General features: G+C 34.8%; 1 protein-coding gene across 2 annotated transcripts in view; it reads right to left on the bottom strand.

Moving 5' to 3' along the window:
* Positions 1-10,745: 10,745 nt before the first annotated feature.
* Positions 10,746-14,097, bottom strand: part of PCMT1 (protein-L-isoaspartate (D-aspartate) O-methyltransferase) — a 44,289-nt gene continuing 40,937 nt past the window's right edge. For both annotated transcript variants that reach the window (XM_074187808.1, XM_074187807.1), the window contains exon 8: positions 10,746-11,579. Coding sequence is in view for 1 of the 2 variants with exons in the window: in XM_074187807.1 (XP_074043908.1) it covers positions 11,567-11,579 (13 nt within the window). In the remaining variant the exon portion in view is untranslated. The remainder of the gene's footprint in view (positions 11,580-14,097) is intronic.

The following is a 14,097-nucleotide window of genomic DNA, read 5'->3' as shown; positions in this document are numbered from 1 at the left end:
GACTCGCTCATTCCATCAGTGCAACAACCAGGGACAATTTTGAGCTGTCTACAATGGAGAATACCATCTGTATCCAGAGAAAGAATTATGAACTTTGAACAAAGACAAAGACTATTACAAAGACTACTACCTTCAAATTGGTGGGGGGGGGGGGAAACCATTATCTTATTATGTAATTTTACTATCTCATACTTTATTTTTCTTCCTTAAGGATATGATTTCTCTGTCATCACATTCAGTTGAGATCAATGTATAACATGGAACCAATGTAAAGACTAATAGAATGCCTTCTGTGGGGGGTGGGGGGGAAGGAAGCAAGAATGGGGGGGGGGAATTGTAAAACAAAATAAAGTCTTTCAAAAAAAAAAAAAGGTCTGCACCATGGTGGTAGCAGTATCTGAGGAGAGTAGGGGAATAAATGAGAGATTTTAAAAAAGGCAAAATAGGCTGTGTTAACAGATTGGATTTGGGTAAAGAAGGTAAGGCAACAAAGATGTGAGCTGGATTAATTGAGAGGATGGTAGAGCAATACATAGAGCTCTAGAATTGAAATCAAGAAGCACACAGTTCAAATCCTATCCCAGATGCTTTAGCTGTATGACCCTAAGCAAGTCACTTCATCTCTTAATGCCTCAGTTTCCTTATATGTAAAAATTAGAATAATGTTACTTACTTTACAGGGTTGTTACAAGGATCAAATGAGATAAAATATGGAAATCTCTTTGCAAACCTTTAAGCTCTATGAATGCTAGCTATTACTACTCTGGAAAACAACCCTCAATCAATTCAGATTAACACCTTCTTTGAAAGTCACTCTTTTTTAATAAATATAAAAATTGTATTGATATTTTTTGTTCTCACATAGCCTGAGTTTCTTCCTGTATTCCTCCTCAATCTAACTTATAGTCTTAAATGTTGCCTAGAATACTGAGAGATTAATAAGTGACTTGCCCAGGGTCACGTAGCCTCTGTGTATCAGTCAGAACTTAAACCCTAGATTTCTTTGTCAAAAGCCATCTCTCTATAGGCACTGTATGAGGCATATGCGTTCTCCTAATCAACATTATTGGGATGGAATGACAGCACAAAACACAATACTTATTTTACAGGTATCTATCTCTCGGGATATTCTTTGACTATCATTTTATCATAACTCCAACTTCATTATTTTTCCTGTGTTACCCATCTACCTATTCCAATTCTTTATGCTTAGACTCTTAGTTCTGTTAGTATTAAGGAAAAGGGTCTCCTTTAATGCTAACTTTCTACAAATTTTGCCTACTAACCCTTAGATGGAGCACATAAAATGATGATTTCTCCCTATAGCCCCACAAAGCCCAAGAAATAAACCATGAATGACTTTCCTTACTCTTCTCTCACCAGTGTGACTGTGTTCAATCTTTCCTCTTTCCCTGGAATTCATCTTTTTAATCCCTCTTTCTCTTAGGACTACTATCTTCCTTCAAAGTTCCACTTAAGCCTACCCTCTACATGAGACCTTTTCTTTCTTTTTTAGTTCTCCCCTCCCACTGCTAGTGCCTCCAGTTAAAAAATTTATTGTAGCTATTTTATGGATACTTTACTTCTATATGCACATTATCTTCCCCTATAGAATGTCAGCTCCTTGAGGATAGATAATGTTTTGCCTGTATCTGTATATTTCCTGTGCCTAGCATAGTATCTGACCCATGGTGGGTATTGTTGATTAACTGACTTATATGGTACTTTAAAACTTAAGAGCAATTTATTTAGTAACCCTACAGTTATCAAAACTGACAAACCATTTGATAACATTGAGCATGGGATCACGTAGAAGAATCTTTGGGATCATAATTTCAATTTCAAAAAAAATCTCATTTTTCAAGGTATATTTATTTCATATTGTAGTCTATTTGCCCTTTGGGGATTATGTTTATGATATTTAGCTGCATTAATCACTTATATTCATTTTCTTATGAATTTTACAATTTGCTTGAATTTTGTTTCCAAACCTGATCCTTACTAGTTTACAGATAGGAGGTGTTGGAAATTATAATTCCTAAATTATAGAGAATTCTTGGTTGGGGTTTGGGGGGATTTTTGCTTTTGATTTTAAAGATTTTACTTTTCTTTTGATGGGGTTTTTTGTTTTGTTTGCAAACTTGCTGTTTAAACAATAATGTTGTTGATTCTCTCTTGATCCCAATGTTAACCTCATTCTTCCTTGAACACTATTTATATTGAGAGAATATTTTAATGCTAAAATGAACATTTTAAATTACAGCAATAACCTCCCTACACAGTCAATGTTGAGTTTTGCTATCTAACTATAAATTGTGTAATTTCACAACCTCCAAAGAATCAGAATTTTGGATCACCAAAGGTCAATTGAAAAACTCATAGTGGGCATAGATTGCAGTATATTACCATTTATGAAATGTATTCAAAAAATTGTAGTATACCTCATCAGTGAAATATAGATCTAGGAAAAAAAAGAGATGGCTCCTAATGTATATAGTACCTTCTATGAAACCATTCCCCAAATTGGGCCACCACTACTATTCTTCTGGTTGTAGGTGCTAGTTTTATAAGTCCCTTTCAAGATGATCACCATTAACAATCAGTGACATAAGTAGCTTTTAGAAAAGGTATGCAATGAACAGTTAATACAAAATATTATCTCTCCTAACCTAGGGTGTATTCTCCCACAAATTCACACAATATTCATGGAAAGAATGAGCTAAAGCTTAAAGTACAATGGTAGTGAGTGACATGTGTCAAGAACGTGTGTAGTAAAATACTACTTCCCATCTTCTGGCCCAGATGTTCTTATCTCTCCTTAAGCATAGCCTTCAGTTGGGCTCTGAAGCACAATGCTTTTCTAGTATCCACAGCCAGCACGCCTCTCCACCATGAGGGGTCCTGCTCCCCAAGCTGCTGCTATTCCAGAGTTACTTGTCTTTCAGCATCCATTGAAGGTGTTCCCTTTGACATTGGTCATTTCCACACTGATGGACACTGGGGCTTCTATCTTCAAGCCTCTTGTGTGACTTCTGGATCTTCTGATCTCATAAAATTTCTACCTGGGGATATATCTATCTACAAACTACCATTCAGTCACCTGCCCTGGGAAGCAAATATCAAAGAGATTGGAAAGGATCATGGAATGATTGCTCTTGGCCATTTTTGGAGACTAAGAAACTTCCATTACCCTCAACCCACTCAGTGGGGGTAGGGAGACCAGCTTAAAGAAGTTCTACTTCTTTCCCAGTCTCAAAGGAAAGATGAAGAACTAACCCTTTTTGTCTAATGACTCTGTTCCAACTTGTCCTTTATCCTCATCAATTAGTATAGCCTCTCAGTCACAAGGCTGGGAAAATGTTTACTTGAAGTTCCAAATTGTCACTTGTACTGAATCCAGTCCATCCTTCCCAGTAGGCCAGTCCCTCCAATGCTACCAGTTAAGAAAAAAAGTTGGGGCTAGCAAGAGACCCAGAAGGACACCACCAGTGTAAAGTGTGGATCCCTTCAGAAGATTTGTGGGAGGGCATAGACAACCTTCACACAAGATGAGAAGGCATGGATAATTTGAGATCTGTTCACCTGGCGGGAATACTCATGACAGATCACAGATTCATTGAAATATTTGCTAAGTAGAGTGGTCAAATATTCAGAACAACATGTGTCAGTCCTTTGGGATCATTTCAGTTTTTAAAAAATCTTTTTCAGGATAAATTTATTTCATATTGTGATCTATTTGCCCTTTTAAGCTTCTGTTTATAAAACTTAACTGCATTAATCACTTGTGTTCATTTTTTTTTATTATATAAATATTTTATTTGTTTTCCAATTACAATGGTAGTTTCTACCAATCTTTTTTTTTTGGCAAGGTTTTGAGTTTTGCAATTTTTCTCCCTCCCTTTGTTCCCAAGCATAGATCAAAACTGAATGTATTATGAAAGAATCAGATCCAAAAGGAAGAAAACGTTAGATAATAAAATTATATAATACATAAGTCAGCTTTTAAAAATTAAAGATAAGTTTTGGTCTTCATTTAAACTCCACAGTTCCTTCTCTGGATACAGATGGTATTCTCTATCACAAATCCCCTAAAATTGTTCCTGATTATTGCACTGATGAAGTGAGCAAGTCCATCATGGTTGATCATCACCCCATGTTGTTGGTAGTGTGTTTAATGTTCTTCTAGTTCTGCTCACCTCACTCAGCATCAATTCATGCAAATTTTCCCAGACTTTTCTGAAATACCATCCCTCATGATTTAATCGTTTTTTATTTGAGTTTTAAAATTTTTTTCCCCTCATGTGGGATTTTTACCTTTTTTCATGATTCTTCAGGATATAGACCCAGTAGTGATATTGCTGGATGAAAGGTATGCACATTTTTATTGCCCTTTGGGCATAATTCCAGATTGCTCTCCAGAAAGGTTGGATGAATCCACAGCTCCACCAACAATGCATTAGTGTCCCAGATCTCCCATTGTTTCCAACATTGTTCATTATCCTTTCTGGTCATATTGGCCAATCTGAGAGGTATTATGTGGTACCTCAGAGATGCTTTAATTTGCATGTCTCTTATTAATAATGATTTTAGAACAGTTTTTCCACATGATTCTAGATAAGCTTTGGTTTCTTCATCAGAGAATTGCCTCTGCATATCCTTTGACCATTTGTCAATTGGAGACTTGTGTTCATTTTCTATGAATTTCACATCTTGCTTAAATTTTGCTTCCAAAACTGGTCCTTACTAGTTTACAGGGGGAATGGTGGTTAGGAATTATAGTTCCTAAATTGGAGGGAATTGTTGATTGGGGTTTGGGGTTTGATTTTCATTTGGTTTCTATTTGTTTTTTCTGTCAGTACTGTCAATCAAACAAGTTTAAGTACTCATGTGGGCAATACACTGAGCTAATTGATGGGGATAAAAAGCCAAGACTTGTAAAGCAATTCTTGCTTTCAAGAAACTTACCTTTTAACAGGATAGAAAGTATGAAAATATATCACATGCAAATAAACACACATGTAGATGTATATATATGCATATACTCACCTCTATATATTTATACCTGCAAATATATTCACATATACTCATTTCACTTTGGAAAATTGGAAAGGAGAAAAAAATAAAATTCATCTTCTCTGAAGACTGTTTTACACTACACCTCAAAATCAAGTAACTAATGAGGGGCAGCTCTGGGTGACATGGTAGCTAGAATTGAGGTCAGAAAGACCCAATTTAAAATCCTGCCTCAGATGTTCACCAGTCATTCTGTGACCTTGTGCAAATCATTTAAGTTCTCCCAGTCTCAGTTTTTTCAGCTATAAAATGGAGATAATTCCACCTACCTCACAAGGCTTATGAGTATCCAATGGGAAAACATGAAAGCATTTTGCAAACTTTAAATTATTTAAATGCTACCTTCTCATAATATAACTTTAGGCTAATTTTTTAAAAATACAGTAACATTTTTGGTTTTGTTCAACTGTTTAGGCCAATTAGGATCACTGCAATAACTAACCAGGGAACTAAAAGTATCACAGGCTACCTGCCTCCTGACAGGGAGGTGATGATTCAAGATGTGAGCTGAGACACATTTCCAATGTAGAACCTTGTTTTGTTTGACTATACATATTTGTGGTATGAGTTTTAGTGGGGTTTTTTGTTTCTGTTTTTCATTTGGGAATGGAAAAAAATGGGGGGGGGGAATAATTGCTTGTTAATTTTTAAAATTAATAGGAGAGTGGCTAGGTGGCACAGTGGATAGAGCACCAGCCCTGGAGTCAGCAGTACCTGAGTTCAAATATGGCCTCGGACAGATACTTAATAATTACCTAGCTGTGTGGCCTTGAGCATGTCACTTAACCCCATTGCCTTGCCAAAAAAAAAAAAATTGCTTTTTAAAAAAAATTCAATTCAATCTGGACCAAATTTCTGTTGATTTCATTTATAACTTAGTCATTCAACATGCCATTATAAAACATAGAATGAACTAAAAAATTTTTTCTTTTTTTACTAAAAGAAATTTGAAGTAGGCATACAAATTGCTAAAACAAAATTCGTGTGCTCTTTTCAATTTTTCTCTATTACCACTGTTAAATGATTTACTGCTTTTTAGAATTTATTAAAGAATTTTATCAAGATTGGTCATGAGGTAGTGAAACATACTATTCTTTGATTTTAGTAATCTTTGTTGTTTTCATTTTCTATTTCTACACATGACTGCTTTTGCCAGTAACAATAGTAATGATTTCATATTAAGGTGATAGATCTGCATTTTGCATTGCATGGAGTCAGACCTGTGACTTCATCTTATAGGGAACTTTGAAACAATTCTGTGACTGCAGATCAGTAACTCATCTATAATGTATGTTCTTAGAAGGTTATGTAGTGGTCCTAAAAGGTTAAGTGACACATAGATAATAACTTAAGCTAATAACTTAACTAGAACTTAGATCTTCCCAATTCTAAGGCTAGCCTTCTAGTCACAAAATTGGATACTTCTTCAGCATTAGTAATCTTGGGTCAATTTTTTTCAAGTCTATCACCCCAGAGCTATACACCAGAAGCATACAGAAGCTACCTTAAATAACTACCTTATAGTTTAATTACTTATACAAATAACTGAAAATTTAAAGCATATTATGGTCTTAAAGAAGTCATTAGCACCAAAATCCTCCAAATGGCAACAAATACTAAGCACCAGAAATAAAAATGTGGAGCATTCTGTTCAGTTCTTATCACATTTTTAACATAGCAGTGGATGTTGACCAGGCTGTTGATACTAGAAAAATGAGTCTCTTGTCTAACACTGTCCCACCCAAAATGAAAAGGAAGTTAAGGCTTTTATCCACTGGTTGTCACCCCAACAGCAGCCATGAGGTGATCAACATATCAAGATCCAGCTCAACAAGCTGAGAAAGCTTAGTCTGGAGAAAAGACTTAAAGGAACATGAATAGCTAAGCTGGAACACGGTTTTGTCAATGAAATAGAAATTTTTTATCTCCAGAAGCAATAGGAGTAATTTTGGAGATGTATGTTTAGACAATGTCAAGAAAAAGAAATGAAGTATCCCAAAGTGGAAAGGACTACTTCAGGAATAGTGTAGTGGGTTCCCTGTTCAATAAGGGTTTAAAACCAAAACCTGAGAGGCAGCTAGGTGGCGCAGTAGATAGAGCACAGGCCCTGGAGTCAGGAGTACCTGAGTTCAAATCCGGCCTCAGACACTTAATAATTACCTAGCTGTGTGGCCTTGGGCAAGTCACTTAACCCCATTGCCTTGCAAAAACCTAAAAAAAAACCAAACAAGGCCTGACTCATCAGTGTTGAGGATGTTGATAGAAGGTTCCTTGGGTCAGGTCCACATTCAATTTAACAAGCACTTATTTAGATAATAGATTCAGAGCTAAAAGGCACAGTGACAGAACAGAACACAGATGCCGATTCTAAATGCAGTGAATGCAATACACTACCCAGATAGCTTCTGGGGTACCTTGAGCTATTAGATTCTGATTCTGGCCACAAATCAGGATTTTATTCATGTAATCACTCAGTCGATAAGAATTTAAGCCCTTAAGTGAGATGCACAAATTTGGAGACAATTCCACTTCAAATGTTCCCGTGGACCCTTGGTGCCTGGCATGTGGTAGAGCATTCCAAGCTTTAATTGGTCTAAGCAGTCACAGACCAGTGTACTAAAGCTTGACCCTAACAAATTGTTAACATTTGGTCTTCAAGCATTTATGCTATGTGCAGGGTATACAAAGTAAAGCAAAAACAGTCCATGCCCTCAAAGAGCTCAAAAAATCTAGTATTTACTACAATGTATAATAAATTACATTTTGTGGAAAATTCTAAAAGTCTCATAAAGTTCACATTACCTGGATTCAGAATCAAGATAATCAAATTTTATGATGGGTTTTTATTGTTGAGCTATATGTTATACATACAAATTGAGAACAAGCTATTCATGGAGAAGAAACTGAGTCAAATTTATTCAGGTGTTTTCTTTCACTTCATCACATGTCTACATACAAATATAACCCACAACATGAACAAACATCAAACCTAGTTGGTATTCAATAAATGATTTGAGTAAAGAAACAGATGGGAGGAAAACTAATTTCCCTCTCTGTCCAATGACTTTCTTCATTTCCAGCTAACGTCCCACCTTCTACAAAAAGTCTTTGCCCATGGAGTTGGAAAAATAAAAAAGTTTTTCCCAGTCATCCTTAATCTTGGTGCCTTCTGAGATATTGTTCAGTTACCATCAATAAATGTTTCTTATAGAGAATTTCTTGCATGTTGTCTCCAACATTAGACTGTGAGCATAGTTTAGTTTTTGTCTTTCTTTGTAGTTCCAAAACCAAGCATACTGTCTGGTGGGTAACATAGGCTAAATAAATGTTTGTTCACTTGATTTGTGTTCCTCTAAAATTTGTTTTTGTGAAGTTATTCAAAACATAGTAGTACAACCTCAAAATTTAGCTCACAAAAGAAGAAAAATCTCAATGTTTAGGATGTCTTCTTAGTCAGCAGCTAGCATATGCCACTTGGCACAAATAAGCTATTTTAAAAACTTCTATTTTAATTTATGGAGTAAACCAAGCATTTTCATAAGAGTATATTAAAAGACTGCAAATGAGCCTGCAACTCTAATATGTATGATGTTATTCTTTTAAAATAGGTAATAGTTAACATGTAAATTGTTTTCTTCCCTTCCCCCATCCCATCCTAGAGATGACTACCATTAGACCCAAATATCATCCTATACATAACATCTATTTATCAGTTCTTTCTCTGGATGTGGATAGCATCTTCCTTTATATGTCCTTTTTAGTTATTTGGGTATTTATAATAGTCAAAATGACTTAATTAGACTTTTAAATGTGCCCTTTTTTCCCATATAGATTGAAAGTCTCTTGGGGACAAGGACTATATCTCACAAAGATGTACTCAATAAAAGTCTTCTCAAATTTGATCAGAAATTAAAATTGAATTTGTATGTCTTCATCAGTTTCTGCATTTGATTTTTATGACATTTGCTCTCTCAAAGGACCTGAGCCCTGGGTTAAGAAACAAGCAAGGGGAGGTTGGGGGAGGGGTTAGGGAGAAGGCAAGAAGCAAGAACTGATTTGAGAATAGGAATTCCTATGTTCTAGATGAGACAAGATTCCAATCCAGCTCTAATGGAAGATACTAAATAACCAAAGAAAAAAAAAATCTAAATTATCCAAAGAGCATGGATTCTTAGCCTGTGATCTGTGAATCTGGCTTCTTAAAATTTCAACATAATAATACTTTATGACATGATGTATTTTGTGTAATTAAAACTGAGTAGGAATCTATAACATTAAAAGAGTCAAGAATAGACTAATGAAAGCAAGAAAACAATGGGATTACCCAGCTTCAAGAAAGCCCCATGTCTGTCAGTTCTATGTCCCCATGGCAAATGGCAGATATTGGGTTCATTCTATTCTTTCTGCATTTTGTCCTACAACTCAGATATTTAAAAGATCCTACTCTAAAATGTGTAAAACTAGAGCATTTAAATAAAAGAGTAATGTCTTACTCCTCTCTGGAAATCTACTTTTAAAATTAATATGGTAATAAACTTGCTCCCAGTGGAGATATAAATCTGCTACAAATGAAGTTCTTTCCAAGATCACAGATATTCTCCATTAGGACACTCACTTAACCTCATTGTGCCATAAAAAATGATACTTATGGCAAGCAATCTAGTACAGTAGAAATAATATAGATCTGAAGAGGGCCCAAGTTCAAATCTAGCCTCTGAGACTTAACTACATTTCCAACATGGTTAAGTCATAACCTCTTGTATATCTGTTTACTTAACTTTAAAATATGGGTTTGAATTAGATGATCTCAAAGATCATTTCCAGATCTAGTTGTTTGATGCAATTTGCTTTTTTATTTTTTAACTATTTTACAGGTACAACTAGGTGGCGCAGTGGATAGAGCACTGGCCCTGGAGTCAGAAGGACCTGAGTTCAAATTAGGTCTCAGACACATAATAATTGCCTAGCTGTGTGACCTTAAGCAAGTCACTTAACCCCACTGCCTTGTAAAAACTAAAAAACACCAAAAACATATTTTACAAAGCACTTCAAAAAATATTTATAAATTTTTAATGTTTATCAGAAGGGATCAGCATTTTTCCAAGTTTTCTAATCAGCCTTAGTGATAAGCATACTCTTCCTTTTGATTGAAAACATCACATCAAGGAAGAGAATTGCAAAGTATTCCCAATAATTAGGAAAAGGCTGAACAAGTCATAGCATATAAAGGTTATGGAATACTGTTGTGTTAAGAAATGATAAATGGAATGGTTTCAGAAAAACCTGGGAGGACTAGAATGAAATGATACAAAGTGGAGAGTTGAACCAGGAAACCAATATGTAGATAATAACAGCAATATTATAATTAACTTTTGAAAATTTTAGTTAACTCTAATCAATACACTGACCAAGCACAGTTCCTAAAGACACGTGATGATGCATGCTATCACTTCCAAATAAAAAGCTGATGGACTCAAGAGTACAAGCTAAAGCATAATTTCTTTTTCTCTTTTTGGGGGGGGGGGATGAAATTGGCGGGGGGGAGAGAACATGGTCAATTTAGCAATTTTGTTTTACATGACTACACAAAAGGGTGAAGAAAGGTAGGAAGGGAAGAAAAGAATTCAAAACTGCAAATAAAATGTAAGTGAATCTTTTAAAAACCACCAACAAACCTTTTTGCTTTTAACTTTATTTGGCAAAGCAGCACTGCATAAACTGTTCAGTAACTAAGACACAGCTTACACAGCATGTTAAATTCATATACATTATCAGCAGTGAATTACAAACAGGAAAAACAATACTGAGCTACAAGTCTCTGGTCATTTCAAAAGAAGGGATTCAAGGGGAAACTATGTCAGTTATGTCCAATCTGAACAGCCAAGTTTATAAGAGATATCACTTCTGATCTCTTGAAGTTTCCTATGTACAAATGCCTGGTTTTAAAGATAACAAAGCAGCTGAATGATTGTATCTACTACATGCTATTTCTATGACACCACGTCAAAAGCTTTAAAAAGGAAGCTCATCTCTATTTTCTTAATAGCATTTAACAGACATCTGAATACAGAAAACCTGATGTAAATGGTGTCATTAGATGCACAGAAGCAACCTGATCAATGAATATACTGGAGCTAAATTAAGGACCCGAGAAGAGAAAAAAAATTAATCCCCCCCCCAAAGTCAGGATCGGAATTCATAAGCTGTTTTTCATGATCTGCAGAAACCCCCTTTCTTTAAATAGATGAATATAAAATGCAGGCATGTTAAAAGAAACAATGCACAAATATGTACCCTGCCTCCTTCTCTACCAGAGTGGCTCTGCGATTCTTTAAAAGAACTGGAAACTCCACAAAACCACGCATTTTCATGCTGATTATAACATTGTGACAAAGTCTGAAATAAGTTGTAATGCTGTTGGTTTTTCAAAAAGCTCTTAGAACTGGAGATGAGCGATCCACTGTATTATATTCAGGTCAAGTTGATGTAGCTTTTACAATTCATCCCTGCAGGGGGAAAAAAAAAACAATACACAGAGTTACTAAATCCAAAGTGTATGACCATCTCACATTTTAGGTGCAGTTACCAACAGATATAGGAAAATGATTTAAAAAGAGAAGAGGAAAAAAGGGCTAAGAAAGCTCCCATGCCTTAACTTCATTCAAATCAAAGCAAAATGAATGTCAGCCATCTCAAACATCTTTCGTGCTACTCCAGAGTGAAATGTGAAACTCAAAATATTCTTAGTCCTTTGACTTTTATGATAAATATGGTACCTTTGTTCTATCAAAGCCATGAATTCAAAAGAAAATGTGATCATTTCCTAGACCAGGGCTGTCCAACTTTATTTCTAAGTTTTTATTGAAACATTAGACAACATATTTTGATTTGCCATTTTAGTGAGAGCTCTGCATAGTAAACCTACAGGGGCCCACATAAAATCGGTCTGCAGGTTGAATTTTGGCAGCCCTATCTTAAGACTATAATCTTCCCCATGACTTTAATTCTAAAGATGGCAACTTGTATGTAACTAAAATTCAGTTAGCCTTTGCTCATTGTTTAAAGTTCATAAAATAAGACATCTTCCCAAACTAAAGGTTTAATTCAGCTGAATAGTAGAATTCACTACTTTGGAGAATTATGAATCATCTGTGTACATACAATATACCTGTCAGCTGATTTCATAAAGCCGTTTTTATCAGCTCCATCTGATACAGCACTGTGCTTCCAGCACTGTCAGTGAGAAGAAGGAATTAAAAAATGCAGTCTTAAAATGGAACTATCAGAAAAGTCTCTTTCTCTAATGGTCTTATATTTGACAGAGAGATAAGTGATCAGAATATGAAGGCTATTACTTTTAAAGTTTAAATAAGTGAGATAATATTTTTCTTTAGGTAGGTCTATGTTACATGATGATTGTGAAATAATACATCAGTTGCCTCAATTTTTTTTTCATTTCTTAATAACTGAAAATATTTAAAAGGAAAAAAATGCTTTTTCTTTTATTTATCTTGGACTAAGGTGCTAATTATGCTCCATAACAAAATAACTCCAATTTCTGTCACTTCTGTTATTAACAACATTCCATTTTTAATGCCAGAAGCACAAGGTATTTTAATTAAAGAATTGGTTATCATAAGTAGCTCTTATTAAGCTTATACATCATCACCACACAAATACATGCACATAAAGATGAAAAAAATAAACTCCAAAAAATATATCTGCAAATCCAAAGTAATAGTGATACTAGATATGCAAGACAAATCTGAAAATATTTATATTAAAATACAAATGTTAATTAAGTTAACATGCACCAAAATTCAAGCAAATCATACAAATAAAATGCTTGTCTATTAAATTAGAAACCAAAAATAAATTCATCCCGTTACACTAAAATCAAGCAAATTCTAACTAGATGTTAAAGAGCATTCATAACCACTGATGTTTCACTATCTAAAGAGCAATAGATCCAAACAGCATCTTTTTTTTTTAAGTTTTTTGAAAGGCAGTGAGTGGGGTTAAGTGGCTTGCCCAAGGCCACACAGCTAGGTCATTATGAAATGTCTGAGGCCGGATTTGAACTCAGGTACTTCTGACTCCAGGGCCGGTGCTCTATCCACTGCGCCATCTAGCTGCCCCTAGCATCTATTTTAAAAATAAATCTATATCAACTTTCATTCTAAAATGTCTCCAATACTAAAAGAAAGATTTCTATGGCACTACCTAGAGCTTTTACTGTGGTGTTTGCCACTATTATTTGGACCCTTGAAGTGATTTTGGAACAAATTTCTTGCTATATTGTCAAGATGTGCTTATATGCAGTTGTTTTTCTAATTTCATCATTATTATTGTTTAAATTTTAGAAAATTTAGAAAATTTTGAATTTTAAAAAACTCACAATTGTAAAATATATCAGGTTAAATATATTTTGCATCTTTATGGGGTCCTTTTAATGTTCAAAAAAGTAGAACAGTAGGCATTAAATTGTTTCTATTAGGGAAGGAAAAAGTAAAAAAATAAAAAGCCCCTTAAGCAGCATCTGCCACTCTTTGCAAAACACTGCATTATGAGGAAATTAAAAAAAAAAACCCAGAAGGCATTCCTTACACTATAATTAACAAATGAAAAAACTTTTCTCCAGTTAGTCAACAACTTTTGTCTATTAACTAACAGTGGGAAAAGAGTAAAATATTTAGAAGAAATAATGACTACTCTATAAATTTCTAATTCAGAGGTAGGTCATGATAATGCAATCCTTCATTTTTCAACCCAGATATATGTGTATATAATTTACAAAACATCAATTTCTATTTGGCATGGCATTTTAATTTAAATCTTAAGTTTGAGAAAAACTAACAAAGTAAATGTGTTAGAGACTCCTCAATGAGAAAGCCTCCTAAGTTTGCATCCTTTTCCTCTGATAATGAACCACAAACCCAAGGGACATCTTTCAATATACAGCACTGGAATTCGTGGGCATTTTTAGTGGCTCTCTTTTACCATAACTGTTCTCCCTAGTAAGGC

This window comes from Macrotis lagotis, chromosome 5, assembly GCF_037893015.1.
Source record: "Macrotis lagotis isolate mMagLag1 chromosome 5, bilby.v1.9.chrom.fasta, whole genome shotgun sequence".
NCBI lineage: Eukaryota > Metazoa > Chordata > Mammalia > Peramelemorphia > Peramelidae > Macrotis > Macrotis lagotis.
This window is presented reverse-complemented; position numbering and strand designations above follow the sequence as displayed.